Source organism: Mauremys reevesii, linkage group 9 (assembly GCF_016161935.1).
Source record: "Mauremys reevesii isolate NIE-2019 linkage group 9, ASM1616193v1, whole genome shotgun sequence".
Classification (NCBI taxonomy): Eukaryota; Metazoa; Chordata; order Testudines; family Geoemydidae; genus Mauremys; species Mauremys reevesii.
Genome location: NC_052631.1, coordinates 27588736 through 27602957, shown reverse-complemented (window position 1 = coordinate 27602957; position 14222 = coordinate 27588736). Strand labels below are relative to the sequence as shown.

The following is a 14222-nucleotide window of genomic DNA, read 5'->3' as shown; positions in this document are numbered from 1 at the left end:
GCCATATAAGGCACATGATGGGCCTGCAGCTCCGGCACACCTTGGATGCCAGCCATGTATAGGGCGGCACTGTGGGCCACACATGGCTGAGAGCCAAGATTCTACAGACCCAGTGGCCCAAGTGCCCACACAAGTGATGCAGAGTTTTTGAAGCCATTACTCCTGTGCATAGCTTGAAGTAGCAGCGGGTGGAGTGCTGTACTACAGTCCCATGGCTTGACCCAGTGAGAAGGGATATAGTTCACTTCCCATATCCTCCCTGCATTTCACCTGCATAATCTAGACTGCTTGAATAAGCCCTGAGCTTTGGAAGAATTGAATTCTTTGCCTAACTTGTAAATGGCTGTGTCTGTAGATGAGACTGCCATATGGCTTTATTGGGGAACCAAGACTTCTGATGCAGCAGAGAGACGGACGGACTGTTCCAACCGAACTTGCCGTTCATCTGAAGGAGACATGGCCTGGGTTGCTGGTGGCTTCGATGTTGGCTTTACATGAGAACAGTAAAATCGAATTGGAAGAAGCAGACTCTTACTTCGAGGTTTGTCTGTTTGCAGGGTTGTTGAATTTTTAACAACTAGCGGTGACCAAAACAATCAGAGTGGTCCTTGGAGTTACAGCAGAAAAAACGTAATGAAAGCCCAGCGGCTTCTGTTACTAAGCTTGATAGAAATTTTAACTGGAGTAAGAAACTGGTTCTTTTTGTGAATGGCCCAGCCATTAAATTTAGCCAAAGAAATGCATTACATTTGTCTTTATGTTCTGCATCCCTCAGTTCAACCAAGCACACGTTGATCTTGGAGACTGGAATTTTCAAAGGGTGGTAGGCATCCAGCGCCTATCAAAATTTAATAGGAATTGTGTAAATAACTCCCTTCTGAAAATTGCAGCCAGGATTAATACCATAGCATACAAATCCTTTTCTAAAGGGTATCAAGTCAGATGTAACGCTACTTAATCTTCTATGTACATATTCAAAAACACTCTACAAATGAAGTAAATAGTCCTCTCAAACCTGAAAGAGGTGGGCCTATCTCCACATTACAGATAGAAAAACTAGAACACGTGGCTTATTCCTGGCCTCAAAAGAGACCTCTGTCAGAGCAGGAATTAGAACTAAGGAGTTCCCTGCTCCACAGATCTTGACTATTCTTCATTATAAAGGTTTCAGTCATTTTAGAGCCAAATTATCTCCATCCTCACTGCACCCCCAGACCTTTTGTGATCTTACTTCGATCAATCTAAATTTTCATCATAAAATTAAAGATCTGACAGTGTAGTTAAGGTTAATGTAGTAAATGCAGTAATCAAGGTCCCCAACCTGTCTGGCCAGCACTTAAAAGCCCAAGGAAAGGTTCAGTGGTGATGGGGTCCCCCTTGGTGCAGTCCTCCAAACTCCTCACAGAGCCCTACGATTAGCTCCCACTGGCAAGTGAACTGGGGGGTGCTTCCTTTAACTTAGCCCCAGCTCTCTGATTAGAATGACTCTTCAAAGGGGACTTGCTTAGGTGTGGACATATTTTAGATGGCTCCAGCATTTTGGCTCTTTAAACACTTCACAATGTGACCACCGTTGATAGCAGAATAAAAACTCACAAAGGAATGTTTTTCTTGCATACCAAACCTATACATTAAGGAATCAAGAGTTTAAATCTGTTGCATGCACTTCTGCATTGTCCATCACCACAGTATCTGGCATCACATATGCTAGAAACACATCAGGATTACACAAAAACAAGAACACACTCATCTATGACGAGTAGAGGGAGACTTAGTCTTCGTCCATTGAAACTTTTGTTCATTCAGACTTCTGTTGCTGCTGTTATTATCTTACCTTAGCACCTAGGAGCCCTAGTCATGGACCGAGACCCCATTGGGATAGGTACAAACACAGAACAAAGTCGGTCCCCTGCCCCAAGGAGCTTACAATTTAAGACATGACACTGTTGGATATAGACAGACGAGGCAGTACAGGTAAACAATGAGACAATGTAATAGTCATCTTGATTTTCATTAATATTTGATCTTCTGTGGTGCTCAGATGCTGTGTGGGAAGAAGGAAGGTACTACCCCTCAGCTCTTAGTAGACTTCTGGGAAGCCCTCCTTGTAGCAGGCTCTGAGAAAGAAATACTCCAGAAGCTCTTATTCAAGCTTACTTCACAGTATATTTGGAGACTATTGAGGAAGCAGCTTCCTGATACCAAACCACTGAAAACAACAGAGGATCTGGTAACTATAAACTGCAAATACATTTGCATGAGACAGACAATGAGTGTAAGGGAATATTCAGTCACAAAACCATCTTGCAATGCTTTAATTCTGGACAAATTGTCCTTAAAAGTAGTGAGAATGCGAGCAGATAAACTTATGTGTTGAGTTACCAAATGCTAATTCTTGCAAAGAACTGCTGGCTTTTGATTAACAGATCCTTAATGCTGCTGTTGTGGGGGTTTCAAATTGTCTTGTGGAAAATGCATGCATGTTTGTCAGTTCCAGTTCCTGACATCAAGGGGCACTGACATGAAACTAGATTACCTGTAGTTTTGACACTGCAGTGTTTCAAGGATGAACTTGACCCAGAACATGGATAACTGATACATGTACATTACTTTAGAATATTTGGATTTTGATCATCTGTTAATCTGGAGCTAAATGAGAGATCTAACTTCAGGAGAACTTGGCTTTCCCAACCCTTTTGGGTGGAAAACTTAACACAGTTTTAGATGCATTATCTGAGAAACGAGCAGGGAAGGTGCCAACTGAACTGCTCACATAGTAATTTTAACTAGCTAATAATGGAGTAACAGAGGCATTGGATGTAAAGTTAAAGCCTTGCATTGTTTGATGGGTGGTAGGAGAGGCTTCTAACTAACAAATGTGAAATAAATCATTGGACCGCATTAGGCTTCAAGGCATACTTCATTCACTTATTCTAGTTTGAATATTTACCCAAGATAGAAACAATAGCTACTTTTCTAAAATGGCATCCTTTATTCAGAGATTTCCTTCACTGGAATAGGTTTCATATGTGACCATATTGATTTGAAATATTTTTTCTAGATAAACTCCTGTAATCATTATGGGTTAATTTTCCCTTGGGTGACCTTCATAATGTCATCGGGACCTGCATGTGATAAGTATCCTGAAGATCTTTCAAAACTACAGGTATGATGCTCTTACATCTTCACTCTCTACAACTTAGGCCTCTACTCCTGTGAACACCTAAGCATATCCCTTACCTTTAAACATTGGAGTTGACCTATCAAAGTTATGTGTGCCCAAGGGTTTGCAGAATTGGGGCCTTGTGAATGTCTATTGTTCTTTTACCTTTTGTGTATTGTTATTAATTTGTGTAAAATTGAATTTCAGTGCTTCAGTCATGCAACCATTTAAATTGTTTTCTTAGTTAATGGGTGTTAGGTTACATGTGTGAATAGAAAGTAATATTTTGCTTGGTGTAGCAACTGGACTTTATTCAAACTCTGTAGACAGGGCCGGCTCCAGACCCCAGCGCGCCAAGCGTGCGCTTGGGGCAGCGTGCTGCGGGAGAGCGGCAGGCGGCTCCGGTGGACCTCCCGCAGGCATGCCTGCGGAGGGTCCGCTGGTCCCGCGGCTCCGGTGGACCTCCCGCAGACGTGGCTGCGGAGGGTCCGTTGGTCCCGCAGCTTCGGTGGAGCATCCGCAGGGGTGCCTGCGGGAGGTCCACCGGAGCCGCGGGACCGGCGACCGCCAGAGCGCCCGCCGCGGTGTGCCGCCCTCCTCGGGGCGGCACAATTCCTAAAGCCGCCCCTGTCTGTAGAGAGCTGCCAGAATGGGCAGAAGAAGCTTCTTTGGGGGTCAAAAGAAAGAAAGAAAAAAGGAAAATATGGAGATAGGTATATCTCATAGAACTGGAAGGGACCCTGAAAGGTCATCGAGTCCAGCCCCCTGCCTTCATCAGCAGGACCAAGTACTGATTTTTTTTGCCCTAGATCCCTAAGTGGACCTCTCAAGGATTGAACTCACAACCCTGGGTTTAGCAGACCAATGCTCAAACTACTGAGCGGTCCCTCCCCCAAACAGTGAAGGAGTGGAAGTGGGTGGAGATAATGGAAATTTAGTATATTTTGTCTACATGAGGGGTCCTGGACATGTTCTGGTGTCTGGAAAGTCTCCTCCTTGGTGGTGAGGAGGAGACTTGAACTTGATCCTGAGTGGAACTGGTCAGAAATTCTCCAACAGAGCATTTTTCCAGTGGAGAATGCCCTTTAGTCAAAATCAAAACGTTCTGAGATGGTTTGAGGTCTGATTGAAAGCAGCCAGGCTTTTATTGGAAATGTGTGAGGCTTCCTGCCAGATTGCCATCCTGGCCCCTCAGCAGCCTGTTAGGTGGGCTGATGGGAGCCAAGAGCTTGGTAGCAGCTAGCTCACAGCTTCACATCAGCCTGGGCTCCCGGGATTTCAGGGTCCCAGGCAGTTAGCCAGGCAGACTACCTGTGAGGCAGGGACCCCAGGGCTTTCGCAGAGAATTTTAAATTTTTTGGTTTTCATTCCAGATTGGAGCAAAACTAAATTGTGAAATATCAAAATCCTTTGCAAAATGGAATTACCTGTCTCTGTATAGCTCTTGCCTGAGCACTAACATGCCCTTAGTTGTTGCATGCTGTTTCTTGACTTTCAGGTTGTCCCTTTGGCTAATCCATTAACCAGCCAAGACAGGGTGTTCAGGGGTGGGATATTGCACATGTCCTGCCATGCTGTACAGAGTTAAGGTGGTTTAGTGGCTGGAATGGGATAAATATAGCATGAAATGCATCTTTCTTGATGGTGAGGGGAGTTACCATCAACACACAATAGATATTTTTAAGAGGGTGTGATGATTTGGGGCTATCTCAGTACAACTTATGAATTCTGATTGATATTGTGAAATTGTATTATGAAAATCTGCTGTGTCATGAGTGCTGTATGTATATTGGGTCCACCATTGCTGACAGGGCCTGTAGCTCGTATGCACCAGGCAGATACAATAAGAAGATACTTAGGACTTAACCCTGTTTAGGTGCAAACATCTGGGACAGTGGGTGAGCTCTGTCCTTAGAAAACCAGTTTAGTTTAGTTTACTCCAGAAAGAAGCAGGGAAGGTGGTGGGAGTAATGGAAAGTTTCCAGGAGAAGAACAAAAAAGGTCAGGTGATCAGAAAAGGGTTAAATAAACACATCGGAAGAAGCAGCATGAGCGAGGAGAGAACAAGCTCACATAAGACCCATGAGCGAGAGAGACCAGCTAGCATGCAGCAGCCTGCGTGAGGAGGGACTCCCTACCTGTTTGCCTTCCAGATGATTCCCCAAGGACTCAAAGAGAAGAGTAAGCTAGAAAGTGAGGGACGTTTCAGTTTCAGATGTTTGTTGTTTTGAATGAGCTGTACTCTCCTGTGCTTTACATTATTAAATATAAAAGAACATACGGGTGTTAGAATGGGCAAAGTCTATGAGTTGACTGCTTCGCTACTACTGTGGCCCTTGAGAGAGTTACCCTGTAAACCAGAAGCGTCACATCTTTGGGTGGAATTCTGGGGGAGGGGTGTGTTGGGTCCGTGCAGGCCTAGGGCAGGTAGGCCAAGGAGCCCCATTTCCAAGAGAGGGTAATTGAAGGTCAACGCCTATGAAATGTGCCAGAGGCACCAAATGAGGAACCAATGCTGCTGCCTGCTGAGGCTGTAGGAGTTTGAAACATCGTGGGGATCCAGAGCAGCAAAGGTTTGTATTCCCCTCAGAGCAGTCCTAGTGGGTAGCTACCGGGGCTGGGGGGTGCTCTCTAGGATCTGTGACTCATAATAAATTGAGTAATATCTCAGCTGTAGGGGGAAAACTGTAGTTTTAAATCAAGGGGGTTGGGGTGAACTGTCAATACCAAGGCTGTGTACTTTCTTGTAGAGCAATGGCAGCTCAGATGACTGAGTACAGGAACTACATAAGGTTTAGTGGAGGCCTTATTTACAATGATCAAACAATCCAGCATAACTTCTTAGGTGATTCTGATTCTTAGGCCTGGTCTACACTACGGGGAGGGGGGGGGGTCGAACTAAGGTACGCGACTTAGTTCGAATTTCCTACCTGTCCAGACGCCGCGGGATCGAACTCCGCGGCTCCCCCGTCGACTCCGCCACCGCCGTTCGCGGTGGTGGAGTTCCGGAGTCGACGGGAGTGCGTTCGGAGTTCGAACTATCGCGTCTAGATTAGACGCGATAGTTCAAACTCCGAGAAGTCGAACTCTCCGCGTCGACCCGGCGGGTAAGTATGGACCTACCCTTAGGGTGGGCAGAATTTAGTTCACATTGGGTTTAAATGAAGTAAGGCTGTTTAAACCTCTTGCTAAATAGCCCAGTGTGTTGCTGATGAATATAGATATGATGTAAAGCTGTTGTTAAAACAATACTTCCGTCAGTCAAACTGAACCATGAAAGAGGAATGGTGCAAACGATGGGAGAGGAAATGATCAAAGAATTATGTAAATAATAGTCATATAGGCTTATATTCTACTCAGTATTTTTGGCCTAATTGTTTAACCAAGCAGTATCAGAAAGACTTAAAACTGTTTCTTTTTAAATTAATTTTGTGCGCATGTGAGCATTTTGTCTGTTTTGACATCCAAATGGCAAGTTTTCCTCTTGTCCTCAGTCTCTTTTATGTGGTCCATCAGTCGACATAGCTTCAGTTCTGCCTTTCTTGGAGCCATTATCAGAAGACAGTAATGCTGGTCTCAGTGTCCATGTTCTTTGCACTACGGGGGTAGGAGAGTATGAGAAATCCATTGACAAGCTCCTAGAGAAGTGTCCTGAAGCACTCATACCGTATGCCCAGCATGAGCTGAAAGATGAAAATCGGGTGAGCTTCTTTCTTTCCCTTTCTTTTCAGTAGTTGTTAGCTGTGCATAGGAGAATTTGCACTACACTGCAGAGATAATCAAATGGCACAGATTTCTATTAAAGTTGAAACTCCCATCCTTAACTCACTCTGAGCCTGAAACTGCCTGCATTGAATTTTATGGCCAAATTGCCATTGACTTTAATGGGAGCCAGGGTTAGACCCTTTTTGCCTAAGCGTTCTAGCACCTAAAGTCATAAATACCTGTTGCTTAGACACTTGCAGTGCACAAGCTTAATGAGACAAGATAGGAGTTTCATCCTTACCCTTAAAATTCATAGATTTCATTGACTGAGTTCAAGTCACATTTATATAAATGTACAATTTTTGCTTTTGTGTTTTTATGATGGTAGTTCTTACTGCATATGCTCCTGGTCAAAGTTACTTATACTGAAAAATATGGATTATACATGGCATTTTATTATAGACCGTCTTTCTGAAAAACTCTTTGGACTGAGGTTTTCCAGTTTAGTTTCATCCTGAAGGTGTGATATTTTATTTTATATTAAGGTTGTGGAAAAAATGTTAAGATGGCTGAGTTACTTGCAAGCAGAGAGGGGAATAATACACTGATCTGCTGTAAACAGAGAAAGCTGAGTATTTTTTGGCTTACAAGTAACTCAGAAGCAGCTGAACTTTTTCACGTGAAACTTGCCACAATAAAAAAGATCATTATTAATGTCTCAAAATGCCATGATTAAATATGTTCCCTGCTCCCTAATAACATCTGAACTGTATTCTCATTGCTTGATGTTGCACCACTGATGAGCAGGAACTTGAGTCTATTCATGCTTCCTTCCCCCGTGGCCTATAATATTTGAGGAAGAACTTGATCTGTCCAATTCTGGTCAAGGCTCCAGCAGTATTGCCATGGTTTTTCCCCAGTCCTTGCCAATTAGCTGATAACATAAGAATAACCATACTGGGTAAGACCAATGGTCCATCTAGCCCAGTATACTGTCTTCTAACAGTGGGGCTGGTGCCAGATGCTTCAGAGGGAACAGAAGAGGGCAATTATCGAGTGATCCATCCCCTGTTGTCCAGTCCCAGGTTCTAGCAGAGGTTTGGGGACACCCAGAGCATAGGGTTGTATCCCTGACCATCTTGGCTAACAGCCATTGATGTGCCTATCCTACTTTAGCTTGTCTATTCTTTTTTTAACCCAGTTATATTTTTTGGCCTTCACAACATCTTCTGTCAATGAGTTTCACAGATTGACTGTGTTGTATGAGGAAGTACTTCCTTATGTTTGTATTAAACCTGCTGCCTATCAATTTCATTGGGTGCCCCATGGTTCTTGTGTTATGTGAAAGGGTAAATAATACTTCCTTATTCACTTTCTCTACACCATTCATGATTTTTAGACCTCTATCATATCCCTCCTTAGTTGTCTTTTCTAAGTTAAACCATCCCAGTCTTTTTAATATCTCCTCATATGGAAGTTGTTCTGTATGCCTAGTCATTTTTGTTGCCCCTCTTGGTACTTTTTCCAATTCTAATATATCCTTTTTTTTGAGATGGGATAACCAGAACTGCAAGCAGTATTCAAGGTGTGGGCGTAGCATGGATTTATATGGTGGCATTGAAATTTTCTATCTGTCCCTTTCCTAATGCTTCCTAACATTCTGTTAGCTTTAACTACCACTGCACAATGAACAGATGTTTTCAGAGAACTATCGACAATGACTCCAAGATCTTTCTTGAGTTATAACAGCTAATTGAGACCATCATTTTGTATGTATAGTTGGGTTACGTTTTCCATTGTGCATTACTTTGTACTTATCAACGCTGAATTTAATCTGCCATTTTGTTGCCCAGACCCCAGTTTTGTGAGATCCCTTTGTGACTCTTCACAGATAGCTTTTGGACTTCACTATCTTGAGTAATTTTGTATCCTCTGCAAACTTTGCCACTTTGCTGTTTACTCCCTTTTCTAGATCATTTATGAATATGCTGAATAGCACTTGTCCCAGTACAGATCCTTGGGGGAGTCTGCTCTTTGCCTCCCTTCACTCTGAAAAATGTTCAGTTAATAGTGGACATAACTTCTGCTGAATATATCAGCCAAGGGGAAGACACTCCAGTAAATGGAAATGCTAGAACCCCCAGTCAGTACAGTTGAGGCTCATGTATGCTCCCTTTGGCCCTTGATCAAGAAGTGGAACAGAGAAAACCAATATCTGGGGTAATTGTAGCCTTGCAATACTGCAGGCAAAGAGAAGAGAGAGACACAGAGTTTGAAGAGAGATGGATAGTGTTTTCTTTCCTCCCCTCAGTCTTTGTAAACACAAAATTAATAGCTTTTTGCATTATTAAAATTTAAATGGTGTATTCATGCAACATTAAGATTAAGGGGTATGTCAAGAAACATAAGAGCATAAAGTTCTCATAGAAAGCTTTTTTTACCCACACTGCACCAGGCTATAATGAGAGACTTATCTCATTTGTTAAATCCATAACCATAATACTGCATTCACGTTTTTTCCCCCCCTGCACTAGTTTGTCTGAACCACATTCACAGCCTGTCAGAAACAGGCACAGCCTTATCTTCAGTGGCACTAGGGGGTGCTATCATCACTATATTTTGCTGGGTTAAAAAGGATCACACTGAAGTCTGAAAACATTGCATTTCAAAGCACTGTGCAGACTAATTAATTACTAGCCCATCTCAACTTACACCACCGTTTTTTGTACCATCTTTGATGTTAGTTCAAAGTACTTATTAAAAATTTGTGTTCACAACCTACTAATCATAGTCACCACTAACTTATTTTTCTTCTGTGGGTTTATTTTTGGATGAATTAGGCTCTGTGGTGGAACAAACTGCTTCCTGAACTTTGTAAACGAACCAGATATGTTGGAGATGATTACTCCATTCTCATCTCGTCGCTGAAAGGTAAAGAACTTGGTTTACAACTGAATGCTATACACGAAAGCCTGTGTACTGCATCTAAAGTGTTTGAAAGCTGTTTCCTCTAGAAACAGCTGTGACATGGCATTTTACCATCATTCAGTTTGGGGAGGAAGGTCTTTCTCTACACATAATGTAACTCAGCAGAGACTAGCAGAGTAGTACTGTGAAATGTGCAGTAAGCATTTACACACATCCAAAATTGTTGCATACATCCTTATTTTTTTAAACTAATTATTAGGGCTGTCGATTAATTGCCGTTAACTCACACGATTAACTAAAAAAATTAATTGAAATAAATCATGATTAATCACAGTTTTAATCACACTGTTAAACAATAGAATATCAATTTAAATTTATTAAATATTTTTGATGTTTTTCTACATTTTCATATATATTGTATTCTGTGTTGTAATTGAAATCAGCGTATATTATTTTTGATTACTAATATTTGCACTGTAAAAATGATAAAAGAAATAGTATTTTTCAGCTCAGCTCATATAAGCACTGTAGTGCAATCTCTTTGTCATGAAAGTGCAGCTTACAAATGTAGGGTTTTGTTGTTGTTGTTGTTGTTACATAACTGCATTCAAAACCAGAACAATGTAAAACTTCAGAGCCTACAGGGCCACTCAGTTCTACTTCTTCAGCCAATTGCTCAGACAAACAAGTTTGTTTACATTTACAGGAGATAATATTGCCGTCTTATTTACAATGTCACTAGAAAGTGAGAACAGGCATTTGCATGGCACTTTTGTAACTGGCATTGCAAAGTATTTGTGTGTCAGATGTGCTAAAGATTTGTGTGCCCCTTCATGCTTCGGCCACCATTCCAGAGAACATGCTTCCATGCTGCTGATGCTCATTTAAAAAAAAAAAAGGTGTTAATTAAATTTGTGACTGAACTCCTTGGGGGAGAATTGTCCCCTGCTCTGTTTTACTCGCATTCTGCCGTCTATTTCATGTTATATCATCGGAGTCTGCTGACATGTTGTTCATTTTAAGAACACTTTCGGTGCAGATTTGACAAAACGCAAATGTGAGATTTCTAAAGATAGCTACAGCACTCAACCCAAAGTTTAAGAATCTGAAGTGCCTTCCGAAACCTGAGAGTGACAGGGTGTGGAGCATGCTTTCAGAAGTCTTAAAAGAGCAACACTCCAATGCGGAAACTATAGAACCCAAACCGCCAAAAAAGAAAATCAACCTCTGCTGGTGGCATCTGACTCAGATAATGAAAATGAACATGCATTAGTCTGCACTGCTTTGGATTGTTATCGAGCAGAACCCATCATCAGCATGGACACGTCCCCTGGAATGGTGATCGAAGAATGAAGGGACATATGAATCTTAAGCGCATCTGGCATGTAAATACCTTGTGACACCGGCTACAACAGTGCCATGAGAACGCCTGTTCTCACTTTCAGGTGACATTGTAAACAAGAAGGAGGCAGCATTATCTCCTGTAAATGTAAACAAACTTGTTTGTCTGAGCAATTGGCTGAATAAGAAGTAGGACTGAGTAGATTTGTAGAATCTTAAGTTTTACATTGTTTTTTTTAATGCAGTTTGTTTTTTTTATACATAATTCTACATTGGTAAGTTCAGCTTTCATGATAAAGAGATTGCACTACAGTACTTGTATTAGGTGAATTGAAAAATACTATTTTGTTTTTTTTACAGTGCAAATATTTGTAATAGAAAAAAATATAAAGTGAAAATGTAGAAAACATCCAAAAATATTTAAATAAATGGTATCTATTATTGTTTAACAGTGCGATTAATTTTTTTAATCATGATTAATTTTTTTGCTCATTGACAGCCCTACTAATTATGCATGACAGGAATCAAAAATTATTCCAGGGAAAGACATCACAGAACTATCGGTTGAAAGTAATGTGCAATTACTTATTTCCGTAGCCAAGCCAGGGGAAAGGAATACCTGGGGAAATAACGGCCTGGCTTGTATTGAGAACTGTACTGGTTGCAGCGACTCTAACGACAGTAAGGACTGTCTCTCTTCATAGATGGGCTCTTGGCTGAGGGAAGCCGTGTTGTGTTGCTTGTGGTCACTGGGATTACACAGAAGGAAGCAGTCGAGTATTTGTTCTGAGGGATTTGAATCCTTAGCCAAAGGAAGTGACCCTCTGACTCTTTGATTTTCCTCTTCCTGAGACTGGAACGTTTTCCCCCTCTTCCTCTGGAAACTTGGCTGAAGGGGAAGTGACCAACCATGGCAGCTGCCGTGGTCCCCTTACTCATTGTTATGGAGGAAATAAATAATAGACTAGTGGTTTGACTCTTTTATAGCCAATTCAGAATGCTGAATAAAATTAGTCATTTTTTTCCATGATAAGACCTTTACAACACCTGCACAATGTGTGAACAGAGGAGTGTCACTACTGGGTTGCCATGGAGAGCATGGCAGCACTCATTGTCAGAAGCATAAAAGCGGTAAACTTCTGTTGTCAGATGCTCATTGTCCGACCATTACCTCATTGTAATAGATACTAGTTGGCCCAGCATAGCTCCATTTTAATGCTTTCTTTCAATTTTATACAGCACTGAAGGTGCTAGATGAGACCTACCTAGGATTTGGTATTGTATGTAGAGGTGATTAGTTCAGATAGACGTTATAGTGGTGTGTCTCAATACTTCATCCATAAACAACCCTGAATTGCTACCTTCACATCTCAAACTGTTCCTCAGTTGCCAAATGTATCCACTGCTATTTGCGTCTTTCTCTTAAATTTACTGTAATCACAATATTTAGATAACTAAATCAGCAAAATAAGTTAAAGATCACATCTATAATGTGTTGCACTTAATATAGATGATTTTAAACATAGTATTCTTTCCCTGTGCAGAAACTTTATCAGTTGTTGCCATGGAACTGGAGCTAAGGGATTTCCTTAATGTTCTACCAGAAGATGGGACTGCAGCATTTTTCCTGCCACATCTACTTCAGTGCAGCAAAAAGAAATTGGTGACTTAAACACAATGCAAAGTGTGGACTTGAAAGCACTGGAATAAATAGGCAAAACTAAATGGTAGAATTGTACATGAAGTATTGTGGGAGTCCATCTACTTGCAAACTACCTGGGTATATTGTAAAAACTGGCCCCTCTGTGTTGTGGTCTTATTATATTGTATAATGCGATGACAATCACCACTTCAGGTTGAGTATCAGTTTTGTAGATGAAAGAAAAGTGTTTCCAGTGATAAAATGTCACTGATACTGGCAAATCGAAAAGACCCCTGTTTATCCTATGGAACTAAATATTGTGGTGTTCAGCCAAATAGTTGATGAAGTTCAGACATTTCCTGAGTGAGAATGTAAATTCTTAATGGAGAAAAATATAGCCAGAAGGAATATTGTATTACTTAAAGTTGCACAAAATTCTATCCCAGTGTAGTGTTCACGTAAAAGTGAAGCAGGGAATGGAAGCTATCACTCTTGGATCCCGTGTCTTCAGCTAGTTAGGCCCCAATCCACAAAAATAGGTGAGCTCATGGGTGTCTTTAAGCATGTGCATAGTCTCATTGACTTGTTCTTCCAAGTGGAATTTCTAGAGACTTGTCATGTGCTTATAGATATGCACATGCTTGAGTAGTTAACTTGAATTCAGGTTGGAAGAACAAGTTAAGAGGACTGCTTGCATGCTTAGAGGTATGCACATGGACAAGACTTTGCTGGATCAAGTCTTATTCATCAAGTGTGTAGAAAGTGGTTCCCAAGAGAAATAACTGTCTTTCTGTAAGTAGGTGACCGATGTTTCGGTAAGGTGTCACAGATATTTTCTGCTGTTAGTTTTCTCTTCTCCCATCACTATATTCAATCTCTAATGGACAACAAGCATCTTCACCTCTGGTTCACTTCTTTCCAGCTACATTATTTTCTAGATGGACCACCAAACTAACTGTCTGATGTCTTTGTTTTTACCGTGTATTTTGAAAAGGGGTCTCTCAACTATAAGGTCATTTTTTTCCCCCTGTGTTCTGAGTGGAAATGCCTTGGTCTTTCAACTGCCATGCAGTGGGGAAAAACTACTATCAGGATGATTGTATGAACAGTGATAATTAAAGTTGAATATTTCATTTTCATTGTATTAAACTGTTTTTCCAATATTTTTCAATGGTAAGAGAAGCATTCTTTTATACAATGTTACTAACAACTCTATTCTAAACAGTTGTGAGCTAATTGCAGTCAGACTATCACAATAAGGATCAGCCATCTGAGAATCTAATTAGCTGACTAATTGGTTTTCATATTGTAGTAGAGAGAGCCTGGAGTGCTGGGCTTGGGGCAAGATTTGAGGCCTAACCCAGAGGCTGTGAACCAAAGTCAGGCCACATATTAAAGCAGATGCTTACAAGTCCACTGTCCAGTACATGAACTTGGCAAAGT

The 14222-nt window shown here is 41.3% G+C and overlaps 1 protein-coding gene across 1 annotated transcript in view; it reads left to right on the top strand.

The window, feature by feature from the left end:
• Positions 1-13950, top strand: part of HPS3 (HPS3 biogenesis of lysosomal organelles complex 2 subunit 1) — a 33344-nt gene extending 19394 nt beyond the window's left edge. The window contains exons 12-17 of the mRNA XM_039489856.1: positions 356-541; positions 2042-2230; positions 3062-3166; positions 6658-6864; positions 9709-9799; positions 12682-13950. Of these exons, the coding sequence (XP_039345790.1) occupies positions 356-541; positions 2042-2230; positions 3062-3166; positions 6658-6864; positions 9709-9799; positions 12682-12809 (906 nt within the window). The 3' untranslated portion in view covers positions 12810-13950. The remainder of the gene's footprint in view (positions 1-355; positions 542-2041; positions 2231-3061; positions 3167-6657; positions 6865-9708; positions 9800-12681) is intronic.
• Positions 13951-14222: the final 272 nt, after the last annotated feature.